Raw genomic sequence first — 26,988 nt, 5'->3', positions numbered from 1 at the left:
CTCCTCCCACCCTGCCCCTCGGCCCCTCTCCCTCTGGGTATTTGGGGTATGTAGAGGGCGGCCACATCATCTCCCCTTTCAAGTGGTGCCCTGGTCAATGTTTAACGGGGGGTGGGGTCCCTGGTGGGTGGTGTTTGCCCATTTCTGTGGTGTGAAGATGCCCATCGTGGCCAGTGTCAAGCTAACAACATGACATCAGCTGGCTCGCAAGAATCCAGAAAATGTGAAAGTCTGTTCTCCAGCTGGAAGAGCTGCCTCCGACGCCCACTGCCTCTGCCTTGGCGCAGCCAGCATGACCGAGTGATGGAGTGAGCCAACACTGCACCCAAGGCCTCTCGCCCCTGTCTTGGTCCTGCTGCCAAATCCCAGCCCTGCTTCTTCCCATTCCCAGGGCTCTGCTTGGCTCAAGTCCCATGATTCATTCTCCTCTTGCTCCCACCTCCCCCACCTTACAGGAGTGCCCCGTCCATCTCCCTAGGAGACTCTTTTTGAGCCAGTGCAGGGCACCTCAGGGGACCTGTGCAGGGTGGCAAGAGGTTGGTGAGGGGGTTGGAGATTTTTTGTTTCATTTTGTTTTGTTTTTGAGACTGGATCTTGCTCTGCCACCCAGTCTGGAGTGCAGGGATGCATCATAACTCACTGTAACCTTCAACTCCTGGGCTCAAGCGATCCTCCCACCTTGGCCTCCCAAAGTGCTGGGATTATAGGCATGAGCCACTGTGCCTGGCTAGGGGAGAGGGGTCTGGTTTGATCCCACCTCCACATCCATGCTGTCATGGTCTCGGCAAAGCATTTGGTGCCTGTCCCTGCCTGTGACATGGGGAGCATAGCCCCGTCTTTCACTGTGGCCTGAGAGCCCTGGAGGGAACCCTTGTACACTGAGAGGGCCATACGTAAGTGGGTGTTACAGTCAGGATGTCTCCCGGGGTGGTGACAGCTCCAGGGGAAGACTTTAGGGTCCCTGAAACACCTTTTCCTAATGTTGTTCAGGGTCTCTGGTCACAGTGAAGTTTTGAAATTTCACTCTATGGCAAATATATAGGCATTTTCCTTGTGATATATGCTTTTCTGCCTGTGGTTTAAAAAAGTCCTTCTCTATCCTGGTGTTTTAAAGATATATTTTTTTCTCTTTACAATGAAAAAGAAATTAATGGGCTTCATTTTTAGAGCAGTTGTATCTGTATGGAAAAACTGGATTGAAAGTGTAGAGTTCCCATATTCCCCTTCACTATTCCCCACCCCTGTTGTTAACATCTGGCATTAGTTTGGCACACTTATTACAATGATGGACCAATATTAATATATTATTAACTAAAGCGCATAGCTTACATTAGGGTTTGCTCTTGCTATTGTACGTTATATGAGCTTGGACAAATGTAGAATGACATGTATCTGTCATTACAGTATCACACAGAGTAGTTTCACCTGCCCCCAGAATTTCTCTGTACTCCACCTACTTGTCTCTCCCTCCACCCACCCCCTGCCAACCACTGGTCTTTTGACTGTCTTCATTGTTCTGCCTTTTCCAGCATGTCATACAGTTGGACTCATACAGTATGTCGCCTTCTCAGACTGGCTGCTTTTATTCAGCAATGGCCACTTAAGTTTCCTCCTTAAGGGGGAGGAGGAAGCTGTCTTTGTGTAGCTTGATAGTTCATTTCTTTTTAGCTGAATAATATTCCATTGTCTGGATGTACCACAGTTTGTTCCTTTGCTTACTGAAGGACATCTTGGTTCCTTCCAAGTTTTCACAATCATGAATAAAGATGCAATAAACATCCGTTTGCAGGTTTTTGTGTGGACATAAGTACGAAGAATTGTGATTGCTGGAGTGTAAGGTAAAGAATATGTTTAGTTTTGTAAGAAACTACCAAACTCTCTTCCAAAGTGGGTGTATCATTTTGCATTCCTACCAACAATGAATGAGAATTCCTGTTGCTCCACATTCTTACCATCATCTGGTGGTGTCAGAGTTCTAGATTTTGGCCATTCTAATAGGTGTATAGTGATAGCTCTTTGTTGTTTTATTTGCAATTCCCTAATGACTTATAATATCGAGCATATTTTCATATGCTTGTTTTCCATCTATATATCTTCTTTGGTGAGGTATCTGTTCAGATCTTTTGCCCATTTTTAAACTGGTTGTTTCTGTATTGTTGAATTTTAAGGGTTCCTTGTATATTTTGAAAACCAGTCTTATCAGATAGGTGTTTTGTAGATATTTTCTCCAAGTCTGTGGTTGTTTCCCTTTTAATTCTCGTAAGTGTCTTCCACAGAACAGAACTTTTTACTTTTAAGTCAAATGTATCATTTTTTCTTTCATGAATTGTGCTTTTGGCATTGTGTCTAAGAAATCATCACCAAACCCAAAGTCTTCCAGATTTTCTATGTTATTTTTTAGAAGTGTTAAAGTTTTGCATTTTACATTTAGGTCTATGACCCATTTTAAGTTAATTATTATGAAAGGTGTAAGATCTGTGTCTAGATTCATTTTTTTTTCATCTGAATATCCAGTTGTTCTGGCACCTTTGTTGGTAAGGCTATCCTTTCTCTATCTGGTATTCACAAACCTCAGACTTTGCTCTTCTCCTTCAATATCGTGTTGGTTATTGTATTATGTATCTTTCGCCTCCCCATATAAACTTTAGAATCAGTTTGTTGATATATGCAAAATAACTTGCTGGTATTTGATTGTGAGTGCATTGAATGGGTAAATTAATTTGGGAAAAAACTGACATTTGACAATATTTCATCTTCCTATTGATGAACATGGGCTGTTTCTGCATTTATTTAGTTCTTCTTTGATACTTTTCATCAGAGTTTTGTAAATGTCCTCATATAGATCTTGTACATATTTTGTTAGATTTATACCTAAGTATTTCACTTTGGAGGATGAAATGTAAATGGTATTGTGTTTTAAAATTCCAGTTCCAATCTTTCATTGCTGATATATGAGAAAGCAGATGGCTTTTATATATTAACCTGGCATCCTGCAACCTTGCTATAGTCATTTATTAGTTTCAGGAATTTTTTGTTGATTCTTTGGGGTTTTCTGTATAGACATATCATTTATGAACAAAGGCAGTTTTATTTCTTCCTTTCAAATAAGTGTATCTTTTATTTCCCTTTCTTGCCTTATTATGTTAGCTAGGACTTCCAGTAAGATGTTGAATAGCAGTGGTGAAAGGGAACATACTTGGTTTGTTCCTAATCTTAGTGGAAAGTATCCAGTTTCTCACCATGAAGTATGGTGTAAACTGTAGGTCTTTTGTAGATTTTTTAAAAATCAAGTTTAGAAAGCTCCACTGTATTCCTAGTTTGCTGAGAGTTTTTAATCGTGAAACTGTGTTGGATTTTTGTCAGATGCTTTTTTTGCATGTATTGATATAGTCGTGTGATTTTTCCTCTTTACCCTGTTGATGCATTGGATTATAGTAATTAATTTTTGAATATTGAACGAGACTTGCATACCTGGGATAAATCCTGCATGATCATGATACATAATTCTTTTTATACATTGTTGGACTCAATTTGGTAATATTTTGTTGAGAATTTTTGCATCTGTGTTCATGTGAAATTTTGGTCTGTATATTTCTTTTCTTTAAATAATGTCTTTGTCTGGTTTTAGTATTAGGGTAATGCTAATACTCATGGAATGAATTAGCAAGTATTCTTGCTGCTTCTATTTTCTAAAAGAGATTTTAGAAAATTGATATGATTTCTTCTTTACATGTTTGGTAGAATTCACCAATGAACCAATCTGGGCCTGGTGCTTTCTGTTTTGGAAAATTATTAATCACTCATTCAATTTCTTTTAGAGATTCAGTTCTATTTACATTATATTGTCTGTATCTCATTGTGTGAGTTTTAGAGGATTGTATCTTTCAAGGAGTTGGTTCATATTATCTAGGCTATCAAATTTATGGCCATAGAGTTTTTCATGGTATTTCTTTATTAGTCTTTTAATATCCATGGGATCTGTGGTGGTGGCCCCACTTTTATTTCTGGTATTAGTAATTTGCCTCTTTTCTCTTTTTTTCTTAGTTAACCTGATTAGCAGGTTTCCAATTTTATTGATCTTCTCAAATAACTAGCTTTTGACTTTGTTGATTTTCTGTATCAATTTCTTGTTTGCACAATTCATTGATTTGTGCTCTAGTTTTTATTCTTTTTTTCTGCTTACTTTGGATTTAATTTGCTTTTCTTTTTCTAGTTTCTTAAGGTGGAAGCTTAAATTACTGATTTTAGATTTTTCTTTTCTTCTTTTCTTTTTTTTTTTTTTTGAGACCGAGTCTCGCTCTGTTACCAGGCTGGAATGCAGTGACGCAATCTCGGTTCATTGCAACTTCCGACTTCCTGGTTCAAGTGATTCTCGTGCCTCAGTCTCCTAAGTAGCTGGGATTACAGGCATGCGCCACCACGCCCAGCTAGATTTTGTATTTTTAGTAGAGACAGGGTTTCACCATGTTGGCCAGGCTGGTCTCGAACTCCTGACCTCAGGTGATCCACCCAACTCGGCCTCCCAAAGTGCTGGGATTACAGGCATGAGCCACTGTGCCTGGCCTCTTCTTTTCAAAATGTATGCACTTGATGCTATAAATTTTCCTCTAAAGATTACTTTTGACCAGGTGCAATGGCTTACACCCGTAATCCCAGTACTTTGGGAGGACAAGGTGGGAGTATCACCTGGTTCAAGACTGGCCTGGGAAACATAGCAAAATCCTGTTTCTAAACAAACAAACAAACAGACAAACAAACAAATCGCAGGGCATGGTGGTGTGTGCCTGTAGTCCTATCTACTCAGGAGGCTGAGGCGGGAGGATCATTTGAGCCTAGGAGTTCAAGACTGCAGTGGGCTATGATTGTGTCACTGCACTCCAGCCTACATGACAGAGTGAGACCTTGTCCCTAAAAAATAAATAAATAATAAAGACTACCTTTGCTGCATTCTATAAATTTTGATAAGTTGTATTTTCATTTCGTTCAAAATATTTTAAAATTTCCCTTGACATTTTTTCTTTTGTCTGTGTGTCATTTAGAAGTGTGGTGTTTCCATGTATTTTGGGCTTTTCCAGCTATCTTTCTGTTACTGATTTCTAATGTAATTCCATTGCAGTCTGAGAGCATACTTTGTATGATTACTATTATTTTAAATGTATCAGGATGTGTTTATGGCCCAAAATGTGGTCTATCTTGGTGATTGTTCCATGTGAGCTTGAGAAGAAAATGTATTCTGCTGTTGTTGGATGAAGTAGTCTATAGATGTCCATTAGAGCTAGTTGATTGATGAAGCTGTTGAGTTCAATCATGTCCTTACTGATTTTTTGCCTGCTGGATCTGTCCATTTCTGATAGAGTTGTGTTGAAGTCACCAACAATGATAGTGGAATCCTCTTTTTATCCTTACAGTTCCATCAGTTTTTGCCTCACATATTTTGATGCTCTGTGTTAGGTACGCACATGTTTAGGACTGCATATCATCTTAGAAAATTGAACCCTTTATTATTATGTAGTGCTCTTCTTTATTCCCAATAATTTCCCGTGTTGTAAAATCTGGTTTTTTTTTTTTTTTCTGATATCAATATAGTTACTCCTGGGTGGGTGCAGTGGCTCCCACGTGTAATCACAGCACTTTAGGAGGTCCAGGTGGGAGAATCACTTGAGCCTAGGAGTTCAAGACCAGCTTGGGCACCATAGCAACACTCTGTCTCTACTATATATAGCTGGGCGTGGTGGCTTACACCTGTAATCCCAGCACCTTAGGAGGCTAAAGTGAGAGGAATGCTTGAATCTAGGAGTTTGAGACCAGTCTAGGGAGCATAGCAAGACCCCATCTCTACAAAAAATAAAAAAAATTAGCCAGCCATGGTGGCACATGCCTGTAGTCCCATCAACTTGGGAGACTGAGGGAGGAGGATTTCTTGAGCCTGGAAGGTAGAGGCTACAGTGAGCCATGATTGTGACGGAGTGAGACCCTGTCTGAACAACTACACATACACACACACACATATATACATAAAGTTACTCCAGCTTTATTTTAATTATTGTTAGCATGCTACACCTTTCTCCATCCATTTGCTTTTTTAAATTATGGTAAAACAAAATTATACATTGTGTATAATTTACCATTAAAGAATCCATTCTTTATCCATGAAAGAAATAATCATGGTTAACATTTATTGAGCATTTTACTAGGCACCAGACTATACATTGTTTTTGACTTTTCCAAAAGCTCTAAGAGATACTATTATCATCTCCATTTATAGATGAGGAGTTTTCTCAGGATCACACAATAAATGGTGGAGTCCAGAAATGGACAAAGAATGGTCAATCGCAAATTATTGATCCTAAAACGATTATTTTCTCTAATTCATGTAGACAGTTCAGTTATATGTATTTTGATTTGGCTAATCAAAATTATTCTTTTTATTTGTTTTTAATTTTTAAATTGTGTCATATATACATAAAAATTTTACTATCTTAACCATTTCTAAGGATACAATTCAGTGACATTAAGTATATTCACATTGTTGTGCTGCCATCACCACAATCATTTTCCAGGATTTTTTCATCTTCCCCAACTGAAATTCTGTACCCACTAAAAACTGACTTCCCCTTCTCTCTTCACTCCAGCAACCACTGTTCTACTTTCTCTCTATGAATTTGCCTATTCTAGGTATCCCATATAAAGGGAATCATGTGGTATTTGTGTCTTTTGTGACTGGTTTATTTCACTTAGCGTAATGTCCTCAAGATACGTCTATGTTGTAGACATGATTTCCTTCCTTTTCAAGGCTGAATAATATTCATTGTATATATAGACCACACTTTATTTATCCATTCTTCTGTCAATGGACATTTGAGTTGCTTCTACTTTTGACTATTGTGAATAATGCTGCTATGAATATTGTATACAAGTATCTGTTTGAGTCCCTGCTTTACATTTTTTTTGGATCCACCTTGGAGTGGAATTGCTGGATCATATGGTAATTCTATGTTTAACTTTCTGAGGAGCTGCCAAACTGTTTTTCACAGTGGCTGCAACATTTTACATTCCCACCAGCAATGCACAAGGGTTCCAAGTCCTCTACACCCTCACCAACACTTGTTATTTTCAGGCTTTTTTTAATTAAAAAAAAATTTATAATAGTCATCTTAATGGATGTGAAGTGGTATCTCATTACGGTTTTGATTTGATTTCTCTCATGGCTAGTGATGTTGAACATATTTTCAACATCTCTTATTTGCCATTTGCATATCTTCTTCGGAGAAATGTCTATTCAAGTTCTTTGCTCATTTTTTGAATTGGCTTGTTTGTTTCTTTGTTATTGACGTTTAGGAGTTCTCCTATATTTATCCGACATCAGATAGATGAGTCGCAAATATTTTATCCAATTCTGTGGGTTGTCTTTTCACTCTCTTGATAGTGTCCTTTGATGCACAAAAATTTTGTATTTTGGTGAAGTCCAATTAATTTTTTCTTTTGTTGCCTGCACTTCTGATGTCATATCCGAGAAATCATTGCCAAATCCAATGTTATGAAGATTTCCACCTATGTTTTCTTCTAAGTGTTTTATAATTTTAGCCTTAAATTTAGGTCTTTGATTCATTTTCAGTTACTGTTTGTATATTGTATAAGATAAGGATCCAACTTCATTGTTTTGCATGTGAGTATCCCAGTTTCCTCATCATCACTTGTTGAAAAGACTGTCCTTTCTCCATTGAATAACCAATATATTGGTTTGTTGAAAATCAGTATATTGGAGAATTTATTTCTGGGCACTCTATTTTATTCCTTTGTTGAAAATCAATATACTGGAGAATTTATTTCTGGGCACTCTATTTTATTCCTTTGTTGAAAATCAATATACTGGAGAATTTATTTCTGGGCACTCTATTTTATTCCATTGGTCTCTGTGTCTGTCCTTATGCCAGTTTCAGACCATTTTGATTATTACAGTTTTGTATTCAGGTTGGGTTTTTCGTTTTGTTTTGTTTTTGAGATGGAGTCTTACTCTGTCACCCAGGCTGGAGTGCAGTGGCATGATCTCAGCTCACTTCAATCTCCACCTTCCGGGTTCAGGTGATTCTCCTGCCTCAGCCTCCCGAGTAGCTGGGATTAAAGGTGTGCACCACCATGCCCGGCTAATTTTTGTATTTTTATTAGAGAACAGGGTTTGGCCATGTTGGCCAGGCTGGTCTTGATCTCCTGACCTCAAGTGACCCACCCTCCTCGGCCTCCCAAAGTGCTGGGATTACAGGCATGAGGCACTGCATCTGGCCAGTTTTATATTAAGTTTTGAAATCAGGAAATGTGAGTCCCCCAACTTTGTTTTTCTTTTTCAAGATTATTTTGACCATTTTTTTGTCCCTGGAGACTCCATATCAATTTTAAGATTTTTTTTTTTCCCCCTGCAAAAAAGTCATTGGAATTTTGATAGGAATTTCACTTGAATCTGTAGATATAACTTTGAGTAGTATCCATGCCTTTACTCTTCACTTATTTGTGTCTTCATATTTAAATAGGTTTCTTGTAGATGACATATAGTTTGGTCTTGTTTTTTGATCCAATAAGACAATCTCTGTCTTTTAATTTGCGTATATAGACCCATTGACATTTAAAGTGATTATTGATATATTTGGATTGATAGCTACCACATTTGTTTCTGTTTATTATTTTTCCTTCTTTTCTTTGTTTCTTTTTTTGTCTTCTACTCTTTTTCTGCTTTCTGTGGTTTAATTGAGCATTTTATATGATTCCATTTTCTCTCCTCTCTTGCTTCTCTTAGCGTTCCTCCTCTTCCTCCTCCTCCTGCTCCTCCTCCTCCTCCTTCTCCTCCTCCTCCTCCTGCTTCTCCTTCTTTTCCTCCTTCTCCTTCTCCTCCTCCTCCTCCTCCTACTCTCCTTCTTCTTCTTTTTCCTCTCTTCCTCTTTCTCTTCTGTGGTTGTCCTAGAGTTTGCAATATACCTATATACCTCTACAACTAACCCAAGTCCACTCTCAAATAACACTATACCATTTCACAGGTAATGAAGTAATGCAAATACCTTATAGGTTATAGTAGAGTATTTCTAATTCCTCTCTCCTATCCCTGATAATGTTGCTTTCTTTCACTTATCCATAAATGATAATTACCAAATACACTGTTGGTATCATTATTTTGAACAAATTGTTATCTATTAGATCAATGAATAATTAGAAAAAAGATTTCATATTACCTTGACTTATTTCTTCTCTCAGTCTCTTCCTTTCTTTATGTAGATCCAAGTTTCTGAGCTATGTCATTTTCCTTCTTTCTGAATAATTTCTTTTAACATTTCTTACAAGGCAGGTATACTGGTGACCAATTGCCTCAATTTTTGTTTGAGAACATCTTTGTTTCTCCTTTATTTTTGATGGATAATTTCTCTGGATACAGAATTCTAGGTTGGTGGTTCATTTCTTTCAACACTTTAGATATTTTACTCCAGTCTCTTCTTGTGAGCTTGAGAAGTCTGATGTAATACTTCTTTGCCCCTTGACAAGGTAAGGCATTTTTTGCTTCTGGGTTATTTCAAGATTTTCTCTTCGATTTTCTGCAGTTTGATGTGATATGACCAGATGTACACTTTGGGGTATTTCTTCTGCTAGGAATTCTCTGAGCATCCTGGATTTGTGGTTTGGTGCCTGGCTTCAATTTTGGAAAGCCTCAGTCAACATTACTTCAAATATTTATTCTGCTTTTCCCCTTTCTTCTCCTTCTGATATTTCCATTGTATGCGTTTATATCTTTTGTAATTTTTCCATAGTTCTTGGATTATTTTGTTTTGTCTTTTTCATTCTGTTTTTGTCTTTGCATTTTAGTTTTAGAAGTTCCTATTGATATGTTTTCAAACTCACTGATTGGTTCTTTAGCTGTGTCTAGTCTGCATCAAAGAATTATTTATTTCTGTTACAGCATTTTTGATTTCTAGCATTTTAACTTCCATCTGTTTACTTATATCACCCATCTGTTCTTGTATGTTGTCCACTTCTCCCATTAGAGCCTTTAGCATGGGAATTACAGTTGTTTTAAGTTTCCGGTTTGATAGTTCCCAAAAGCTTTGGTTCTGGTGCATGCTCTGTATCTTCAGACTATTTTTTCTGCCTTTTTATAAGCCTTGTAGTTTTTTATTGAAAGCTGGACATGATGTACTGGGTAAAAGGGATGTGGTGAACAGGCCTTCAGTAATGTGACAGCAGGATGTTGGGGGAAAGGAAGCATTCTGTACTCCTATAATTAGGCCTCAGTATTTTAGTCAGCGTGTGCCTGCCCCTGTGCTGTGACCTTCGCAAGTGCTTCTCAGTCTCTCCCTTCCACTGGCTTATGTACTACAGGGTGGCTGGAGGGGGCTGGAGTTGGGTATTTCCCTTCCCCAAGGCAGGTTTGGCTCTGATAAAGCCCCAGCAGGTTGGGCTGTAGTAAGATAATTTCTCCTGAGGGCAGGCTTTGTTAAGAAGAACAGAACGCTCTGGCATATTTCAAAATGAATACTTTTCTCCTCCCCCTGCCAGAAGCCCTGGGGAGTTTTCCTGCAGTCTTTGCTGTGAGAACCTGGTAGGGCTCCTGGAGGTAGAACTTACAAAAGTGTGGGTGCGCCCTGCTAAGGCTGCGCACCCTGGAATTCTCAGACTTGTCCACACTGAGCATTTAGCAATTCGGCAATTACAGTTTAGGTTTTCCTGCCCCAGTACTGGTTCCATGGAGGTTTCTGCCTGGTAAGTTGTGATTCTCCACACTTGATTTTAAAGAAAGGCTGAGAAGTGATGGTAAGTTGTAATTCTCTCTATCTGCCAATTTTGGAGGCAGCAGTTTTCCTGCAACCTCAGTTCTCTGATGGATCTAAGAAGAGTTGTTGATTTTCAGTTTGTTTAGCTCTTTGTCTGTAAGAACAGAAGTGACGACTTCCAAGCTTCTCACGTGCTAGACCAATGTTTTAAGCTTTACTTTTTACATTTTTTAGGGTTTTTTTGTTTGTTTGTTTGTTTGTTTACATTTAGGTATTTTTAAAAAATCTACCCAGAAGTTATTTTTCAGTGTCATTTGAGGTAGACACCTGTTATTCTAACACATCAACCCTGTGTAATAGGTATCATCAAACCCATTTTGCAGACCAGCACTAAGTTATAAGTCCAGAATTCACCCCAGGTCTTCCTGATTCAAACCTCCCATCTTTCCAATCTCCCCTTGGCTTTTCTGAGTCCAGAATTGTGGGCCTTGATTGTCTTCCCTTGACTTTCCGCATCCCAGGTGGGACAGAAAGTGCAGCGCCTGCTGGGAAGGATACACCATCAGCATCTGCCAATCTCCATCTGTATCTGACTCTGCTGTTCCCTGGGACCTAGCTGACCTTTTGTTGGGCGGGGTGGGTGCACTGCCGTAGTGTCCTGGGAGGGTCCTGTTTAGTCTTAGAGAGGCCAGCACCCCCATAGAATTGTCATACAAACATACACCAGCCTATATATGGCCAAGCTATGGGCAGGGTACCAAGGTGGTGAGGGTGCTGGCCTGGGTGCCCTTTGGGGAGATGAGGAGCAGAGGGCCAGGAGATGACACTTATACAAATCAGGAGGGACTGATCCAGGGCCAGGAGGTAGCCTGTTGACTCATAGATCTTTCTAAATCACACACAGAGATCTCATGATGTGCATCCGTGGTCCCCTTCTGGTGCTCAGTGCAGACATTGCCAATCAATCCCAGGGCACGTGCAGCCAAGCCCCAGCGTTTCCACCATCCCTGGGCAAGCACTGCCCAGTGCCTTCTGCATGCCTGTTCTGGGCTGGTCGCCGGGACAGAGAGGGAGCAATCAGTGCCTGGGGACCAACTGTGTCTGTTCCATAGCCCTTTTGCTACCTGTGCGCGCCACATCTAAGGCCACCCATCACATCAGCAGCATGCATCCCAGGATGCTTGTGCCCTTGTCCTGCCTCTTTTGCACCCCTTCCGTCGGCCCTGTGATACACAGACGGGGCGTCTGATGTGGTCCCTTGGTGTTGGGGACTTTGGTGAGAGCCGGAGGACCCGAGAAGAGAGGCAGAGACAGGGGGTTTCCTTCCTTGGAGAGGGGTCAGCCAGGTGTGCGGGGTGCTGGGTGGAAAGAGGGAGAATTAGCTTTCTAGGGATGTGTGGAGCCTTGAGAGCCAGTTGGACCTCACCCGACCGCAGATTGCTGCCCACTGCCTTGCTGTCATTGGCTTTCTTGCCTTGAGCTCTCCAGGATGACCCAGAGGGTCCTGGCTGTAGCAGATCCTGGCAGTGGGTCTGGGCAGTATGAGACGTGAGGCCCCTGAGGCCGAAATTGAAGACAGTGTCACAGAAACAAGTCAAAAATCACACTGTTCTGCTATCCTATACAGCCGGGTACCGTCAGGCCACGGACCAGTACTGGGACCAGTACACGGACCAGGAACTGGGCTGCACAGCAGGAGATGTGCCGTGGGCAAGCCAGCATCACGGCCTGAGCTCCGCCTCCTGTCAGATCGGCGGCGGTGTTAGATTCTCATAGGAGCACGAACCCTATTGTGAACTGCGCAAGCGAGGGATCTAGGTCGCGCGCTCCTTAAAAGAATCTAACTAATGCCTGATGATGTGAGGTGGAACGGTTTCATTCTATTCAAACTATTTTCCCCTAGCCCCCGCCCCAGTCTGTGGGAAAATTGCCTTCCATAAAACCAGTCCCTGGTGCCAGAAAGGCTGGGGACCACTGCTATACGGGATTGTCAACATATGGGAAGAAAACCTGTACAGACTCGATCTGGCTGTCTGGAAGTGACCACGACCACGTTGACCCATGTGAAAATGTGGAAGCGCTCCCATGCATCACCATTCACCTGTGAACCTCACCAGGGCATATGGGGGATTTTGTCATGAGCGTATTTGGTTAAGAAATGGCCTGTGCTCTGCTCATAGCATTGTCAAAAATGTGAAGAAAATGGTGTCTCTGAATATACTTTCCTGGCTTGACCGGATGATGAGCCATTCAGTATCTGGGAGGAAATTTAGCAGAACGATGACCAGGGACCTGGCAGGTTTGAGACTTTGAAGCACCGAAGCGAGTGGCTTCCTGCACAGGTGGGTGGGAAGGGCCCTGCCCCTGAGAGAGGGGCTCTGATGGGAGGGGCGCCTGGTCCCCAGGAGGCCGAGAGGGGCAGCCACACCACTCTGCTGAGAGGGGCAGAGAGCAGACAGTGTTCTGCTGGGGTTTTCTCGTTCTGAGATGCACCCACAAAGACCCCAGGGCAGTGGCTGCTGCTGTGGGGTGGAGCCGTCAAATTTGGGTGTTCCTTGGATGAGCCTGTGGACATCAGGTGGATGGACAGGAGAGGTTTCTGCCCGGCTCTTGCCATGTGTTTCTTTGTTAATGTGTTCATTTCATCAGAAGTATCTGTTGTGGCTTCAGTGGATCACACAGGGTTTCAGAAAGGGGCCAGTGTTGAGTCCTAAGAATAGAAATTCCTTCTCCTTCTACTGCTGGCCCTCCAGAGCCTTTCTGAATAAAGATTTCTGTGGTCAAATAGGTTAAGAAAAGGATGAACCTCATAGTCCCTTCTTGGAGATTCACAGTACAGACGATCCCATTAAAGGCCCTGAGAAGTCCTGCAGTTAAAGAAAGGAAGGAAGGAAGCATTGTCTAACCTATTGGTTCCCAAACTCCTTTTCTCACAGAACCCCTTTTACACCTAGCATCTGTTAATGTCCTCTGAAGCTTATGTTTGCGGAGTGTGATTTGGGAAGTGTTTGCCTGCTGTAGCTGCACACAGTGGCAGATTCCACAAGGCAGACCTGGGCTCAGCTTGCATCCTGGGCTGAACTGCATCCCCCAGAATTCATGTATGTGGAAGTCCAGTCCTCAAAATGTGACTGTATTTGGAAATAGGATAGTAGCAGATGTAATTAGTCAAGTTAGGATGAGGTCATATTGGAGATGTGACTGGCGTTCTTATAAACGGGTGTTCTTGGACACAGAGACAACACGCAGAGAGAATACCATGTAACTGTGAAGGCAGAGATTGGGGTGATGCATCTAGAAGCCAACTAGCACCAAGAATTGCAGGCAGCACTGGAATCCAAGGAGAGAGGTAAGGAACAGATTCTCCCCCCAGCCCTAGGAAGGAACCAGCCCTAATCTCTGCCTTCTGGCCACCAGAACTGTAAGAAAACATATATCTGTTGTTTAAACCGCTTGGTTGGTGGTACTTTGTTGCAACAGCCCGAGCAGACTCATAAAGCATGGATAAGTTAGGACTTTAGCTCTCATTGGGCTCCGAAGCTGGCGGTGGGGAGCCCTTGGGCCAAAGCAGGAAAGAGCTTTGGGAACTCTCTCTGGGGCTGTATGAGCTACCCAGATTCCAAGTTTGGAAGAATTGACGTGAATTGTGCTTTTGGAAGTGAACGCTACTGAAATAACTGAAACAGTCATGGCAGGCCATTTTTGAGAAGGGAACTTAGAGACCTCCTAAACGCTTGCTAATCGAGGAAGCACCCAGCTATCAGTGGTGTGTCAACTTGAGGGAATGTTGTTTCCTATAAGTGAGTATGTGATCTCGGTCAAAATGTGGGACTCGTGTGTGAAGTCATGTTAAATACAAAAGTCAAATACAAAATAGGAACTCCCGTGCTGATAAGGCACGTGCTTGGGTGCCGGCCCAGGCCACAGCGAGTTTGGGTCTCACAAGCAGAAATGAGTGTGTCCAGCTGCTTGTCTCCAGTAGGGTCACCTCAGACCTACTTTTTAGAACCCAGGATGCCTGGGCCCTGAGCAGAGTGGACAACACAGCCCTGGGGGCTCGGATTGCACCTGCCTGGGGAACGTCCTGCCAGTTGCAGGGAGGAATGCCCACCCGCCTCCCTGTGGGATGTTGCTCTGGGCCTGGGGACTCCAGCTCCTGCCTGGCGGGGCACATGCTTGTCCACAACTCCTCAGAAGCCCAGATACTGTCCTCCCTTGCCCAAACCCCAGGGTCAGAGAGGCTGGGGATGGGTAAATACCGTGCAGGCATCCACAGGACGGTATCCATGAGCAAAGAAGTATGCAGCTGTCAGATCATGCTGTTGAGGCTTCATTAACAGTGCGGGGGACATAGTGAGGGGACAAAGTGGAAAGTGGCAGCAAGAGCCCCCTGATCGTGTAAGAAGACACCTCCCCATGGTGCAGAGCTGCACACTTGCACACATACAAACATCGGTGGGGCCCTACTGACCATGCTGTGGGTTATGGAGGCGACGTCAACGCGTTCTGTAGACCCTCTTGTTTACTCCATAGCAAACATCATAAACGTAACAATAATACAAACATATATTCCATCTACTGTGAATGTGAGTTATGTTTTTGCATTATCATAAGCAGAAAAATACACAAAAGAAAAAACCCACAACAACCTCAGCACTCTGTTCCATATAAAAGTTACTGTTTCCACCAAATTGCTTAGGTCAAGATTAGAATATAAAAGGACCTCCCCCTCTGGCACTTCCAAGAGCTCATTTTAATCAAAGGTAGGAACTGTGTTTTTAAGCCAACACACAAATAAATACCAATTTGATTTAGTTTCACCCATACAGGAAAAACACGAAGGTCTGCATGAGGTCAGTGGACTTGTGCCTTCTGGGTGTCCCCCACCCCTAGCCCAGGCCTCCTCATGGAGCCCACCTGGGGCCAGCCAGGCAAGAAAGGACGTAGGTGGCCTGAGGCTGGTTTCAGAACAACCATTTATTAATTTACAGCAGGAAATAAAGCTGTCGGCCTGAGAGTGCTTCTGTGGCTGGCCCAGACTCTTCCAGAAGGACCTGCTCTGGAGGACCTGCGGGGGGAGGGAGCTGTGCTTGTTACTACGGAGACAGTGCCTGGCCCACGTGGGGAGCATCACACGCAAAACCTGGATGGGAAATTTCGATTTACAAAACAGGTCAGCCAGACTTGGATCTTTTGCTTTTACTCAAGGCTCCTTAGCTTCTTTCTAAAATTCTAAAATTTAAGAACTTCCTGGGATTGCGTGTGGCCTTGCCGTAGATCAAAGGGGTCCCATGGCCCTTGGCTGTTACTGTTGTTGGGAATCCGAGAGGCATTTCCAGCCCATTCTGCAACGTCTGAGTGAGGAGAGTGCACGCATGTGTGTGCACACGCCTGTGAACTGCAGCCAACCTGCGAGGCTCAGGGTTGAGGCAGGTAGCCCTGGCTCGGGTGGCACAGGCCCCAGTGCTCGGGGAGGAAACTGGACGCTGTGGAGATGGGCTGCGGGAGGCAGAGAGAGGAACAGGGAGAGAAGCTGCTGCCTCCGAAATTTCCTCTAAGGGAACAGAATCCAAGTGTTGAGTGGGCTAATGCGGAGGCCGCTTTGATCCTGTGTGGCCCAGCGCTGCCCTGCAGGAGCTCAGCAGCCTGTCGTGGGGATCACATGCACGAGGCAGCCCCGAGAGCCCGGGTCCCCGCCCATGCCATCCTGACAGCAGAATCACACTGCCAGCTCTTTCTGGATGCCGGATACTGTGTTGTGGCTGGTACATGTGTCACCTCATTCTGTGTAGGGGGACAATCACTGCTATATTACTGATGGAAGTCACCAGCCCTTGTGAGGTGACTGGGGAGGGTGCCTGAGCAAGGTCTACGTGACCACACGGGATGGGCGGTGGGGACCCAGGGTCCAACCTTCCCTCCCTGGTGTCATTACCAAGTGTCTTAACTGGCACCCCAAGAGCCGGTAATCATGGTAACCCCCACTCTTCACCAGTGAAGGTGAGGCATGAGAGGGCCCTAGAGGGGTTGTTGTGTGGTCCTGCTGGGGGCAAGGCGAGTGAGACCCAGCATATTCCTGCTCTCTGGGGCCTCACACGAACTCCAGCCATGCTGCTCAGGGACACACCTCCTCCCAGCTCGCCGGGGAGAGGTGTGGGAAGCTGGGGAGGGCCGCAGTGCGACCAGCTCCTAGTGGAGAGCGGGGCAGGTCACAGAGCCACCTGCAGTGGGGAGCTCCGTGGGGGTTGGTGGGAGCCATGGATAGTCAGCAACAGGTGGCTGGTTTCAAGTGGGGACTGGAGGGAAGAGGCAGGCATGGGGGTGGGGGGACAGCTCAGAGTTGGGAAAGCCAGGGCCTGGACCAGCAGTCTGTTGTGGAGCCAGAGAAGCCATAGACTGGATGTGAGGAGGAGACAGAGGCGGATGGGGCATCCTGCAGACAATGACACTTCCTGCCGCCTCTGCCCGTGAAGCCCCGGGAGCCCACAGGATGCCCGTGAAACACCGACTGCCCTAGGTGGCTGCAGTCAGGGCAGCTACATTCAGCACCTCTCCTCGCAGGTGGCCTTCACCCCATTATCACGCGAGGAGGCTGAGCCCCGTGCAATAAAGGAGGTGCCCGAGCAGGTGCAGTCATAGAAACAGGCCACGTAGTTCTGGGGCTCCATTCTCACCATTCTTCCCCTTCTCTTTCAGGACAGGTTACCCTGGTACTGTTGATCCCACTGTAAATGAGACAGCGTTCAGAGCCTTCCACAAAGCAAGGACTCAAAGAGTGTTTTCTTGTTTTAATTAGCTTTATTTGATTTTAAAAGCACCGTAATATGCTAGGTGCCCGGGGGCCTCATGATCTGAACAGGTTATTCAAAATTGCTTTCAGCCTGGCTCAGTAGCATTCGTCCCACGCAGGCCATCATGCAGGCAACCTTGATGTTCAGATGCAGTTCGCAGCCCACAGGAACGTCGACCTGGGATCCCATAGGAGCACCTCTTCCAGCTACTTCCTGCCTTTGCCCCAACCCACTGTGCCCTTGCAGCTGCCTGGTGCGGGCCACACCCCAGGGGCAGGCGTGTGGTCAGTCTGTGCACCTGCAGTGCCATCCAAGGCATTCTTTGCTGAGCCTGAGGACCATGCTGCCACCTGCTAGGCCCACCCGTGCTTCCGAACAAGAAGACGGGGTTTTGAGCCTGTCTGTGTGCTGGTGGGGAGGTGGGGAGCCTAAGCTCCAGGACTCATTTACTTGGGGTACCCCCTGGCTCGGAGCAGGGCCTTATGGCCTCATTGTAGCACAGACCCATCTACCCACAGTTCCCGGAAAACTTGGTGGGTCTCCCCTCCTGCTGGGACACTCTAGGGGCCGCTCTTCCTGTACTGCTGGGCTGGACAAGCCCTGAGGCCCAGCAGCTCCACGCTCCACAGCCCACTGTATTGCTTGCAGGTCAGTTCTTGCTCCTATATCACAGCCTAGGCACTGTGCCTGATACCTAGGTCCGGAGTATAGGGCACTCTGCCCATAGAGAGCCACTGGAAGGGGGAGTGGCAAAAGTGAACAGGTAAATAATTAAGTAAACTAACCTAAGGAACATGAGAGGTGCAATATCTAAAGACCAAGCTGACTTTCTGTGCGAGCTGGGAAAGGGGGCAGCTGTTTGCATTGGATCTTGAAGGACACATAGGAGTTTGCCCTTGGCAGCAGGGACAGGCTTACGATGCAGATCTAGGCTCTTTGTCAGTGTTGTCTCTCAATGTTTATAAACTCTGGCGGGCAAGAACTGGGTTGCAAGGGAGGATGTTGATGGTGCTGGCTTCTTTGCTCTGGGGGAAGGGAAGCCAGAGATGTTGGGGCCCCAGCCGTGGCCTGCATGGCTCATGCTAAACGTGTTTGTGGCCGCTTCTCAAGAGGCCTGACACTTCCAAAGGGGCTTCCTGTGACAGATTGCTGTCTGGCAAGTGGCAGAACCACCAGGAAGGGGAGGAGGCAGAGGTGGATCTGCAGCTGCCAGCCCAAGTCCCCTGGGGAGATGGCAGGATGGGTGCGGGTGAACAGCCATTATGGGGAGGAGCCCCTTTCAGGGTGCTCTTTAGGGGAAGTGGTGGGTGAAGCAGGCAAATGACTGGGGTGGGAGACTTAAGCATGCATTCCTTAAGTACCCCAGAGGAGAGAGGAGAGGGAGAGATTGGGTACGGCGATGACACTGGGGCTCAGAGAAGGTCTGGGGCTGCGGTGGGGGACAGAAGGCGTGGGAGAGGCAGAGCCCAGGAGCAGGGCGGAGGGGGCAGTGGTGTCTTTGGGAGCCGGCCCTCCTGCTCTTCCCCCAGCTAGCCACCTTCTCCCTCTGGGGGCATCCGAGTCCCTGGGAAAGGGGACCCTGTCCTCTCTTCTTGAGGGTGCCCTCCACCCCACCTGCAGGCCTGTGTCCAAGAGCAGGGCCTTCTTCACCCCCCGGGCCCTGCACCCCGGGCCCTTCCTGCGAGTGTCTGCCGGGTGCCTGGCACTGTGCCTGCCACCTCGTATGTCACTGCAGCTGCGCGGCCTGGTGCTCCCATCCTACACTCCCCAGCCATGCCTTCCTCCTTCCTCTGTGGGCTGCCTGGCCTCGGCCCCCTGGCTCTGGCAGTCTTACCTGTGTTCCCTGCCCCGCCTTCGCTGATTGCTGACTGCTCTGACCCAGGCCGACGGTGCAGGGGTGGCTCTGGAGCCTTCTGCAGAGGAGAAAGGGGCTGCCTGACCCAGGGAGGGGAGAGGGACCAACTGGAGGAATCCCTAGACCCACCCACCTGCTGCCAGACTCTTGGTGGTATGGTGCGTGGATGTCATGTGCTGGGAACAGCTGTGGCTTGCCGCCCTTTGCTCCTGTACCTGAGTCCGGCCAGCAGCTGGGAGGCTGCTGTGCTGGTGGGAAGCTGCACTTGGGTGTCCTCCCGGCTCCCGGGATGGGCTCACCACAGCGGTGCCTTACGGGCATCATCAGCTTGGCATAGATGTGCAGTGTGTTGAACTTCCCACTGAGGGTCAGCCCTGCAGTGTGTGATCGGGTCCCAGTGCAGGGAGGCCCAGACTCCCGGCTCCCTTCAGGGCCTGGTCCAGAGCACGCAGTGGAGGCCTGCCAGGTCAGCCCTGCGGCCACTGAGGCCACTGAGCCTTCTAGGGGTCAGAGCGCGACAGATGGTAGCTCAGGACTCGTTTCTGGAAGCTCTCACCTCTCCTGATCAAGAAGTCTGGCAAACAGCCACACAGTAGTGGCCCCAGAAAGCCCTTCTGCTTGGTCATATGGATGGGGAAACTGAGGCTCAGAGAGCTATGTCACCCTGTCTAACCGGGATTGAAGCCAGACCAGGCAAAAAGCCCATGGTCTTTGCCCTCACCTCAATCTCCCAAGTTAATGTTATATGTTAAAAACAATAATCCTTTCTTTATATTTTTCTTTAAAAACATTTTGAGAACATAACTGATGCACATGGTGAAAAAATCAAGCAGAGCAAGAGAATGCGGAGTGAACAGTGAGCGCCCCCGCGGCGTCTCCCCCCGCTGCGTCATCTCCCCCCGCCACGCCTGCCCCTGCCGCGTCCCCCACCCACATCTCCTGAGGCAGCCCCTGTCCCTGTTCATGGGTTGACTTTAAAAAGCTAAGATGCAGCTCAGCGGCCGCCCAAGCACAATCACTGCTCATAAGACCTGAGTCATTAAGAAAATGTTCAATTAGATTTAGTGTAATTATTTATCTTTCTGAGGAATTGAACAGTATTCTTTTACAAAGATTTATCTCCACGAAAGACTGTAGATAAAACAGTGTTCATATGTAAGATGCTCCTCTTCCACCACGCAGAGTCCTTGGCCTGCACTCCCGTGTGGGTTTCTCAGGCTGTCCAGGCCGAGGAAGCTGTCTGGGAGGGGAGGCTGGGCACTTTGCAGGTGCAGACACGGGAGGGCCGTGCATGCTCAGGTTTGCACTGGTGGGTGCCTGCCTGGTGGTGGGCTTCCTCCAAGCCCCCCTTTCTCCCAGCGCCAGCCTGAAAGCATCCGCTGGCCCTTCTGTCTGGACTCAGACCCTTCATGTGACATTTCTTGTCCAGGACCCTTGCCTTACATGTGCTGTTCTTAGAAAATAATCTGAAATCAAATTAAATCAACGGTGGTGACTAGTCAGATTCTTCGGTGCCTCCTGGTGGGCACTGGCCCCCTCCCCTCCTGCCTCATAGCCTCTGTGGCTCCCATTGGGTGGCACTGACTCCCTCAGGGTGCCCTGAAGCTGGAGCAGGAGCTCCTCCGCAGGCCAGGCTTTGTGGGGTACGTTCAGGGCCTCTTCTCGATGGCCTCAGCAGCCTTAACCGGATTCCTTCCGTGTGTCTCTTGGGCTCTGGACCATGGTTGGTGCTGGTCAGCTCCCTCTGTCCCCCATCCCTCCTCCCCTCTCCCTACCCCCAGGCTGCCAGTTCGTGAATATCCCTTTGCCCCTACCCTGGGCCTCCATAGCCTCTGCGATGACACCTGGACAGTGGAGGATCTCAGGACCCTCTCCTCCAGCTTTGCAGTTTAACGATGTGATGTTTCTCCCTCCTTACAAAACTTTCCTTGAGTCTCCATGTCCGACTGCACCAAATCCCAATATAACTGCCCTCTGGAGCTGGGCCTTCCAGACAAGGCCAGCTTCATTTCCCTCTAGGGAGGACTCAGCAGGGCCTCATGGATGTGGTACAGAGCCCCTGAGGATGCCTGCTGAGAGACCTGTGGACGTAGACTCTTGGTCCAGCCAACCCACAAGGATACAGGCTTGTGGGTCACACAGAAGCTGAACGGGGCCCGTCCGCTGCCCTCCCGAGGGCCTGACCGATCCTCCTTCTCTGCACAGCACCCCAGGGCGTGCCATCTGCCAGGGCTCTGCCAGCCGTCAGGAAGCCGGCCTCTGTTCTGCTGGTGTTGAGTGGGGCCAGCTGAGAGTGGCTTGTGAGGAGCACCCACTTCCTCACAGTTTCTGACTCACAGCCATCTACCCGAGGCCGGGCTGATGGCTGAATGCTTAATGGGGAGTGTTTATGGGGAGATTAATCCACTCTCTCTCTTTCTCCTTGTCTGTCTCTGTCTCTGTCTCTCGCTCCCCCATTTTCCTCCCCAGGGGGGCTTTCTCTGTGGTCCGACGCTGTGTCAAGCTCTGCACCGGCCATGAGTATGCAGCCAAGATCATCAACACCAAGAAGCTGTCAGCCAGAGGTAGGGCATGGGGAGTGTCCTGCGCAGCTGCTGTCAGGCTGGGGCAGGGGCTTTGGAGGCCGTGCCCTGTGGACTGGGCAGCAGGTCCCTCCCGGGCTTGGCCAGCACTTGGCCCACCTGGCCTGTGACTCCACGCACAGATGCGGTGGGTTCCTGGAGTGGAGGCTGTGGCACAGGGAGGCACAGCAGTGTTGGGGACTTGAGGGCACCTCTGGCCTCTGGGGCCTGGGCTGGTGGGGGTGCTGAGGGACCCTCAGACCCCTGGATTCACCTTTGTGCTCTGGTTAGGGTGTTCTCAGGGCCCCCCTTCACCTCCCCTTCCCAAGTGTATTGGGGTCTCTGTCCCCAGAGCTGGAGGGGGAGAGGTTCAAGGTGGCCAGGCCGCCATGGTGGTTGGGTGATGTCATCTGCCCTGAGAGCCGTGGGCCGAATGAGAGCTCAGTGACAAAGTTTCGGGTGACCAGGCAGTGCTGCGGTTGGCCATCTGCTTTCTGACAGCAGAGTCCTGGCATCATGGCCAACTGGGAGGTGACCCGGCAGTTTCTTAACTAACAGAGCCCAAGTCTTATACACAGTGGCAGGGCACTCCCGCCTGCCCTGGGAGGGCTTCTCAGACACGCGGGGTGTGTGCGAGGAAGGGCCTCGAGTGGTGCTGGCCCCAGGTGGCCCTCGGCGTGTGGATGTGCCTCCCGAGCCCTGCTGGCCATGGTCAGCTCTGGGCGCTGCAGATGGTGATGGAGCAGACAGGCTCCTGCCCTCACGGGGTCTCCCTGCCCTTGTGCTGTCCTTGTCCCGTGGGGCAGGTCAAGGACAAACAACACCCAAAGTCAGCACACAGCAAATCTGATGGTGATGGGCAGAGGCATCCTGGGGCAGCTGTTGTGGTTGGAGCACAGATCTGAGGAGGCGATGGGGAGGGACTAGCGCAGGGGTCCTGCTGGAGCCCCAAGGTGGGGTGTGCCAGAGCGCCAGGTGAGGCTGTGGAGGTGGGTGCGGGGTGGGTGGGCTGCCTCACTGAGGTGGCAGCCCCATGTCACTGCCCTGTATGGTGTATGGAGGAGGGACCGGCCGGATGATGCCCTGGTAGAGGGAGCCAAGCGAAGCCCCTGTCTGCTGCTCTCAGCCCCTCCCCTTCCAGGGCACTGCCAGCAGCCTTGATTAGCATCCAGGCACAAATCTGAGCTAATTGGGAGCTGGAGAGGCCCTGACCCATCTGGCCAGGCTGCCAGATGCTGAGGGCCTAATGTGGGCAGAGACGGGCCTCCTCTGGGTTGGTGGGAGAGCTGCCTACTGTCTGTGGCCTGCAGTTTACAGTGATCCAGCCACCTGTGGGGGCGGGCATGTGCGATTTGTGGAGCGATGTGTCGGCATTGTTTGAGTGACTGCTGTGTACTAGGCCATCAGTGTTTCCCCTTCTTGGGAGCATTCTCTGACACCAGGTTGTGGGGAGGTCCTTTAGGCTGCAGTAGGACCTGCTCCTGTCCCAGCCCTTGTCTGCCCCCTTGTCACTGAGCCATGAAGGGGCTTGGGGGTGCCCGGGGCTTGGAGGTGCCCAGGGCTGGGTCAGTCCCCCTGTGGGTGTCCCAGCCCACAAGGGGCCATGGGAGGGTGACACTGCAGAAGGTTCAGCAGGGACACTGAGGAGTGGGCTGGGGCAGGTCCAGAGGCATGCGCTCCCAACCATTCCCCACACGTTGTGGGGGCCTGGGTTTCCCTTCTGCCCTGTGCCTCCACCTGCTGGTCAGCTCTGTTGGCCCCCTGGGGCCCAGCCTGTGGTGGGGTGGGTGGGCCAGGCTGTGTTCCAGGACCTAGGGCAGTCAGCTTGTTTTTTCTTGATCAAGACACAGAACTGGTCGTAAGTGGGCGGTGCTCAGTTGTGCCTGTGGCCAGTTCCTGTGGGTCTCTGAGAGACATCCCTGAGGCCTGGACACTCCCTGCCTGTCACAGGGCGCCACGGAGAGGAGGTCTGTGTGTGCGTGAGCATACCTACGCATGTTCACACATGTGTCTATGCACACATGCATGTGTAGGTGCATGTGTGGAACATGATGGAGCCTCTGGAATGGGACTGTCTGGCCCTCCGGCAGTTAGGCTGGGGCCAGCCCAAGCTGAGCTGGGGGAATGAGAGGTCCTCCCAGGTCCTGCTTGGGAAGATGCGTCAGGGAACCCAGGGGCCTGGAGCGAGGGAGGTGGGGGTCCTGGAAGTGGCCCCTGGCTGGGAGAGCAGTGGGTGGAGGTGAAGGCCACTTGCTCCAAGAGTCAGCTTCGATGAGCTCCAGGGTGTTTGGACAAGCAGGTGGGAGGAGGAGGGAGTGACCTCTGTAGCCAGGATTTCAGTCCAGACTCAGGAGGGATGTCCAGGAAGCCTCCAGGTACTGAGCCATGTGGTTGAGGCAAGAGGGGACACCAGCCTGAGTGTGTCATTATGGGTGAGACCAAAGGTGATTGGGGTTTTGGGGGGCAGATGTCGCCGGGAGCAGAGGGCAGGAAGCTGCTGATGCTGAGAGGCCTGGCCAGGGTCCTGGGGTGTCTGCTGAGTGCACAGACCCTGAATGGGCGGCCATACCACGACCACAGGATCTGAGCTGCCTCTGCTGTCCTCCAAACCTGTGCTGCTGGGAGTCGTGGGTCAGTGTAGTCATCTGCGGTGGCCACATTTTCCCCATGGCCATCCAGGGACTGCTGCTGGCTTGAGCCCAGGCATGGGGATGATCGAGTGTGGGCCACAGCCTGCTGTTCTCCTGGCCTCAGGGAGCAGCTCATATGTCGTGTGACTGCCCCATCATGGATGAAGACCCACACGAGTCTGGTGGCCCCGCTGGACCCTCAGTCCTGGCACTGCCCAGTGCAGCCTTTCTCTAGCAGGCTTGAAACTGAGATGCCAGGCATGGCACAGGTCCCACGGCCACCCCGCGATAACAGCAATCATGTGAAAGCCGGCGCCTCCCGCGTGCTTGCTGTGTGCCCTGCACGGAGCCCAGGAGGCTTCTGTGTTCCCTGACGTTCTGTGGCTGGCACTGGTGGAGGCACTAGTGTGAAATGTTCTGGAGGGGTGGGGGGAGTATCACCCAGCACAAAGGTGGATCCCTAAGCCAGGAAGAGCAGGAACCTCAAACACCTCACGTTGGAGCCTCCCAGGCACCCCCTCTCCCTCATCCCTCTCCTGATTTTATGGTCATCCCTGCCTCGTTTCTCTGTTGTTTTGCCACATGGGCGTTTCACCCGCTTGTGTCTGAGCCTGAAAGTGGAGTTGTGCTGCCACTGCGACCTGCCTTGTGCTCGGGTGATGTTCTGGGGTGTGTCCGTGGGATGGATCCCTTCCCACTGCTGTGCGATGTTCTGTTGAACAAAGGCTGCTACTTTTCTGGCTCTAGTTAATTGCTGATGACGCTGGCAGACCCACTGAGACCCCACACTCGGGAGGAGCTCCATGACACGTGTCAGTGAATTCAGTTTGGCAAAAACGTTGCTTGCCGGTCAACTTGGTGTTTTAAAAGCCTGTGCAAATGTATTAGCCTGGGAAACCAGAACCCATAGCTGGCTGTCTCCCTCCTGCTTTTCCATCTGTCCCTGAAGGTCAGCAGCCACCCCCACCCACCTTGGGCCCTTCCTTATCAGGGACCTCCAAAGCCTTGTCCACCTAGACCTGCAGCCCTGATATGCACTTCCCAGGGCCATACATGTGAGGCAGCACCACCTCGTGCCATGTGGCCTGGTGACATATGTGTGCAGTCTGGGCCCTCTCTCCACAGATTGAGTCCCGTGGGGCCTTCCCTCCCTCCTGGATGCCAGGCCCACACCCCTGGGCCCACGCAGGGCAGCACTGTGCTGCCAGCCTCTCCTTTGGGATCACTTTGTCCCTGCCTGCTTCTCCTCGGCCAGGGACCATGGGGCATGTCAGACCCAGGGCTTCCTGGCCACTCTGCACATTCTGCTTCATTCCTCAATTGTGTGAGACCTTAGGAGGAGAGAGGAACCCCTTTAGACACGCCCTAGGCATAGACTCTCACTCATCTAACAGGTTTACACTGAGGACATGGAGATGAGCAGATACAGCCTGAAACCAGCAGCGAGGACACTGTGTGCTGGGTGGGGCCCTGGAGAGGCAGTCCTGAGGGGTCGGAGCAAGTCACTCCAAAAGTTGTGTTGCATGGGCGTTAAAGGATGAGTAGGAGTTTGTTAGGGTCAAGCAGAAAACCACCGGAGTATGATTCTGTGGAATTACATAGCTCCTCTAATTAACCTCACACCCCCTATTTATATTCTCAAAGTGCTCTATGAGTCAGAAGGATTTAGGGTAGCAGGAATCTGAGTGAGAGGATGGCTGCGCCCTGGAGACCCTGCTGACCACACAGACCGCAGAACTGAGCTGCTTTGTGTTGCCATGAACGCCCTGCGCCTCATCACAGGCCTCGCTCCCAGGTGCTTGCGCCTCTCATGCTGCATGCCTGGCCTGTTTCCTCATACGATGCAAGCTGGGTGGGGTGGTGGGAGGAAGGGGTAGCCAGCCGGGGGGACTGCCTGGCATTCTCAGCAGCCAGCTCCCTGCTGTGACCTTCCCGCGGGATGCCTCTCTGGGCAGGGGCAGGGATGCCCAGCCGTGTGCGGCTCCAGAGGGCAGGCTCCACCCAGGACTGCACAGCCTCACCCTGTCATATTCTTGGGCATTTTTTTCCTGTTTAACTTTTTATGGTGGAAAATTTCAAACATTCCCAAACACAGAGAAAATGATAGAACGAACCCAGCTTCAACAGTTATCAATTCTTAGCCAGTCTTGTTCCATCTGGGCCCTAGATCCTGGGACATTTACCATTCAGTGCATAAATATCTCAGTATGCGTTCCTAGCAGAAAAAAGGTTCCAAAAACAGCCACAGGAGCTTTATCATTCTGAAAAACGGGCAGTAATTCCTTGATACTGTCTCTCATGCAGCCTGTGTTTGTGTTTCTACTGGTTCAGAGGTTGCCTCAGAATTGAACCTTTGGGTCACACAGCCCCTGCACAATTGGGTTGTCTGCCCTTGGTGCTTGA

The 26,988-nt window shown here is 48.8% G+C and overlaps 1 protein-coding gene across 1 annotated transcript in view; it reads left to right on the top strand.

Annotated features, from left to right (window-relative positions):
* The window catches only part of CAMK2B (calcium/calmodulin-dependent protein kinase II beta), a 107,391-nt gene that overhangs the window by 20,051 nt on the left and 60,352 nt on the right, over positions 1–26,988 (top strand). The window contains exon 2 of the mRNA XM_011983244.1: positions 21,864–21,958. Within this exon, the coding sequence (XP_011838634.1) occupies positions 21,864–21,958 (95 nt within the window). The remainder of the gene's footprint in view (positions 1–21,863; positions 21,959–26,988) is intronic.

The sequence above is a fragment of the Mandrillus leucophaeus genome, unplaced genomic scaffold (genome assembly GCF_000951045.1).
Source record: "Mandrillus leucophaeus isolate KB7577 unplaced genomic scaffold, Mleu.le_1.0 Scaffold248, whole genome shotgun sequence".
Taxonomy (NCBI): domain Eukaryota; kingdom Metazoa; phylum Chordata; class Mammalia; order Primates; family Cercopithecidae; genus Mandrillus; species Mandrillus leucophaeus.
The sequence above is the reverse complement of the archived record's forward strand: the minus strand, read 5'-3'. Positions and strand labels throughout refer to the sequence as shown.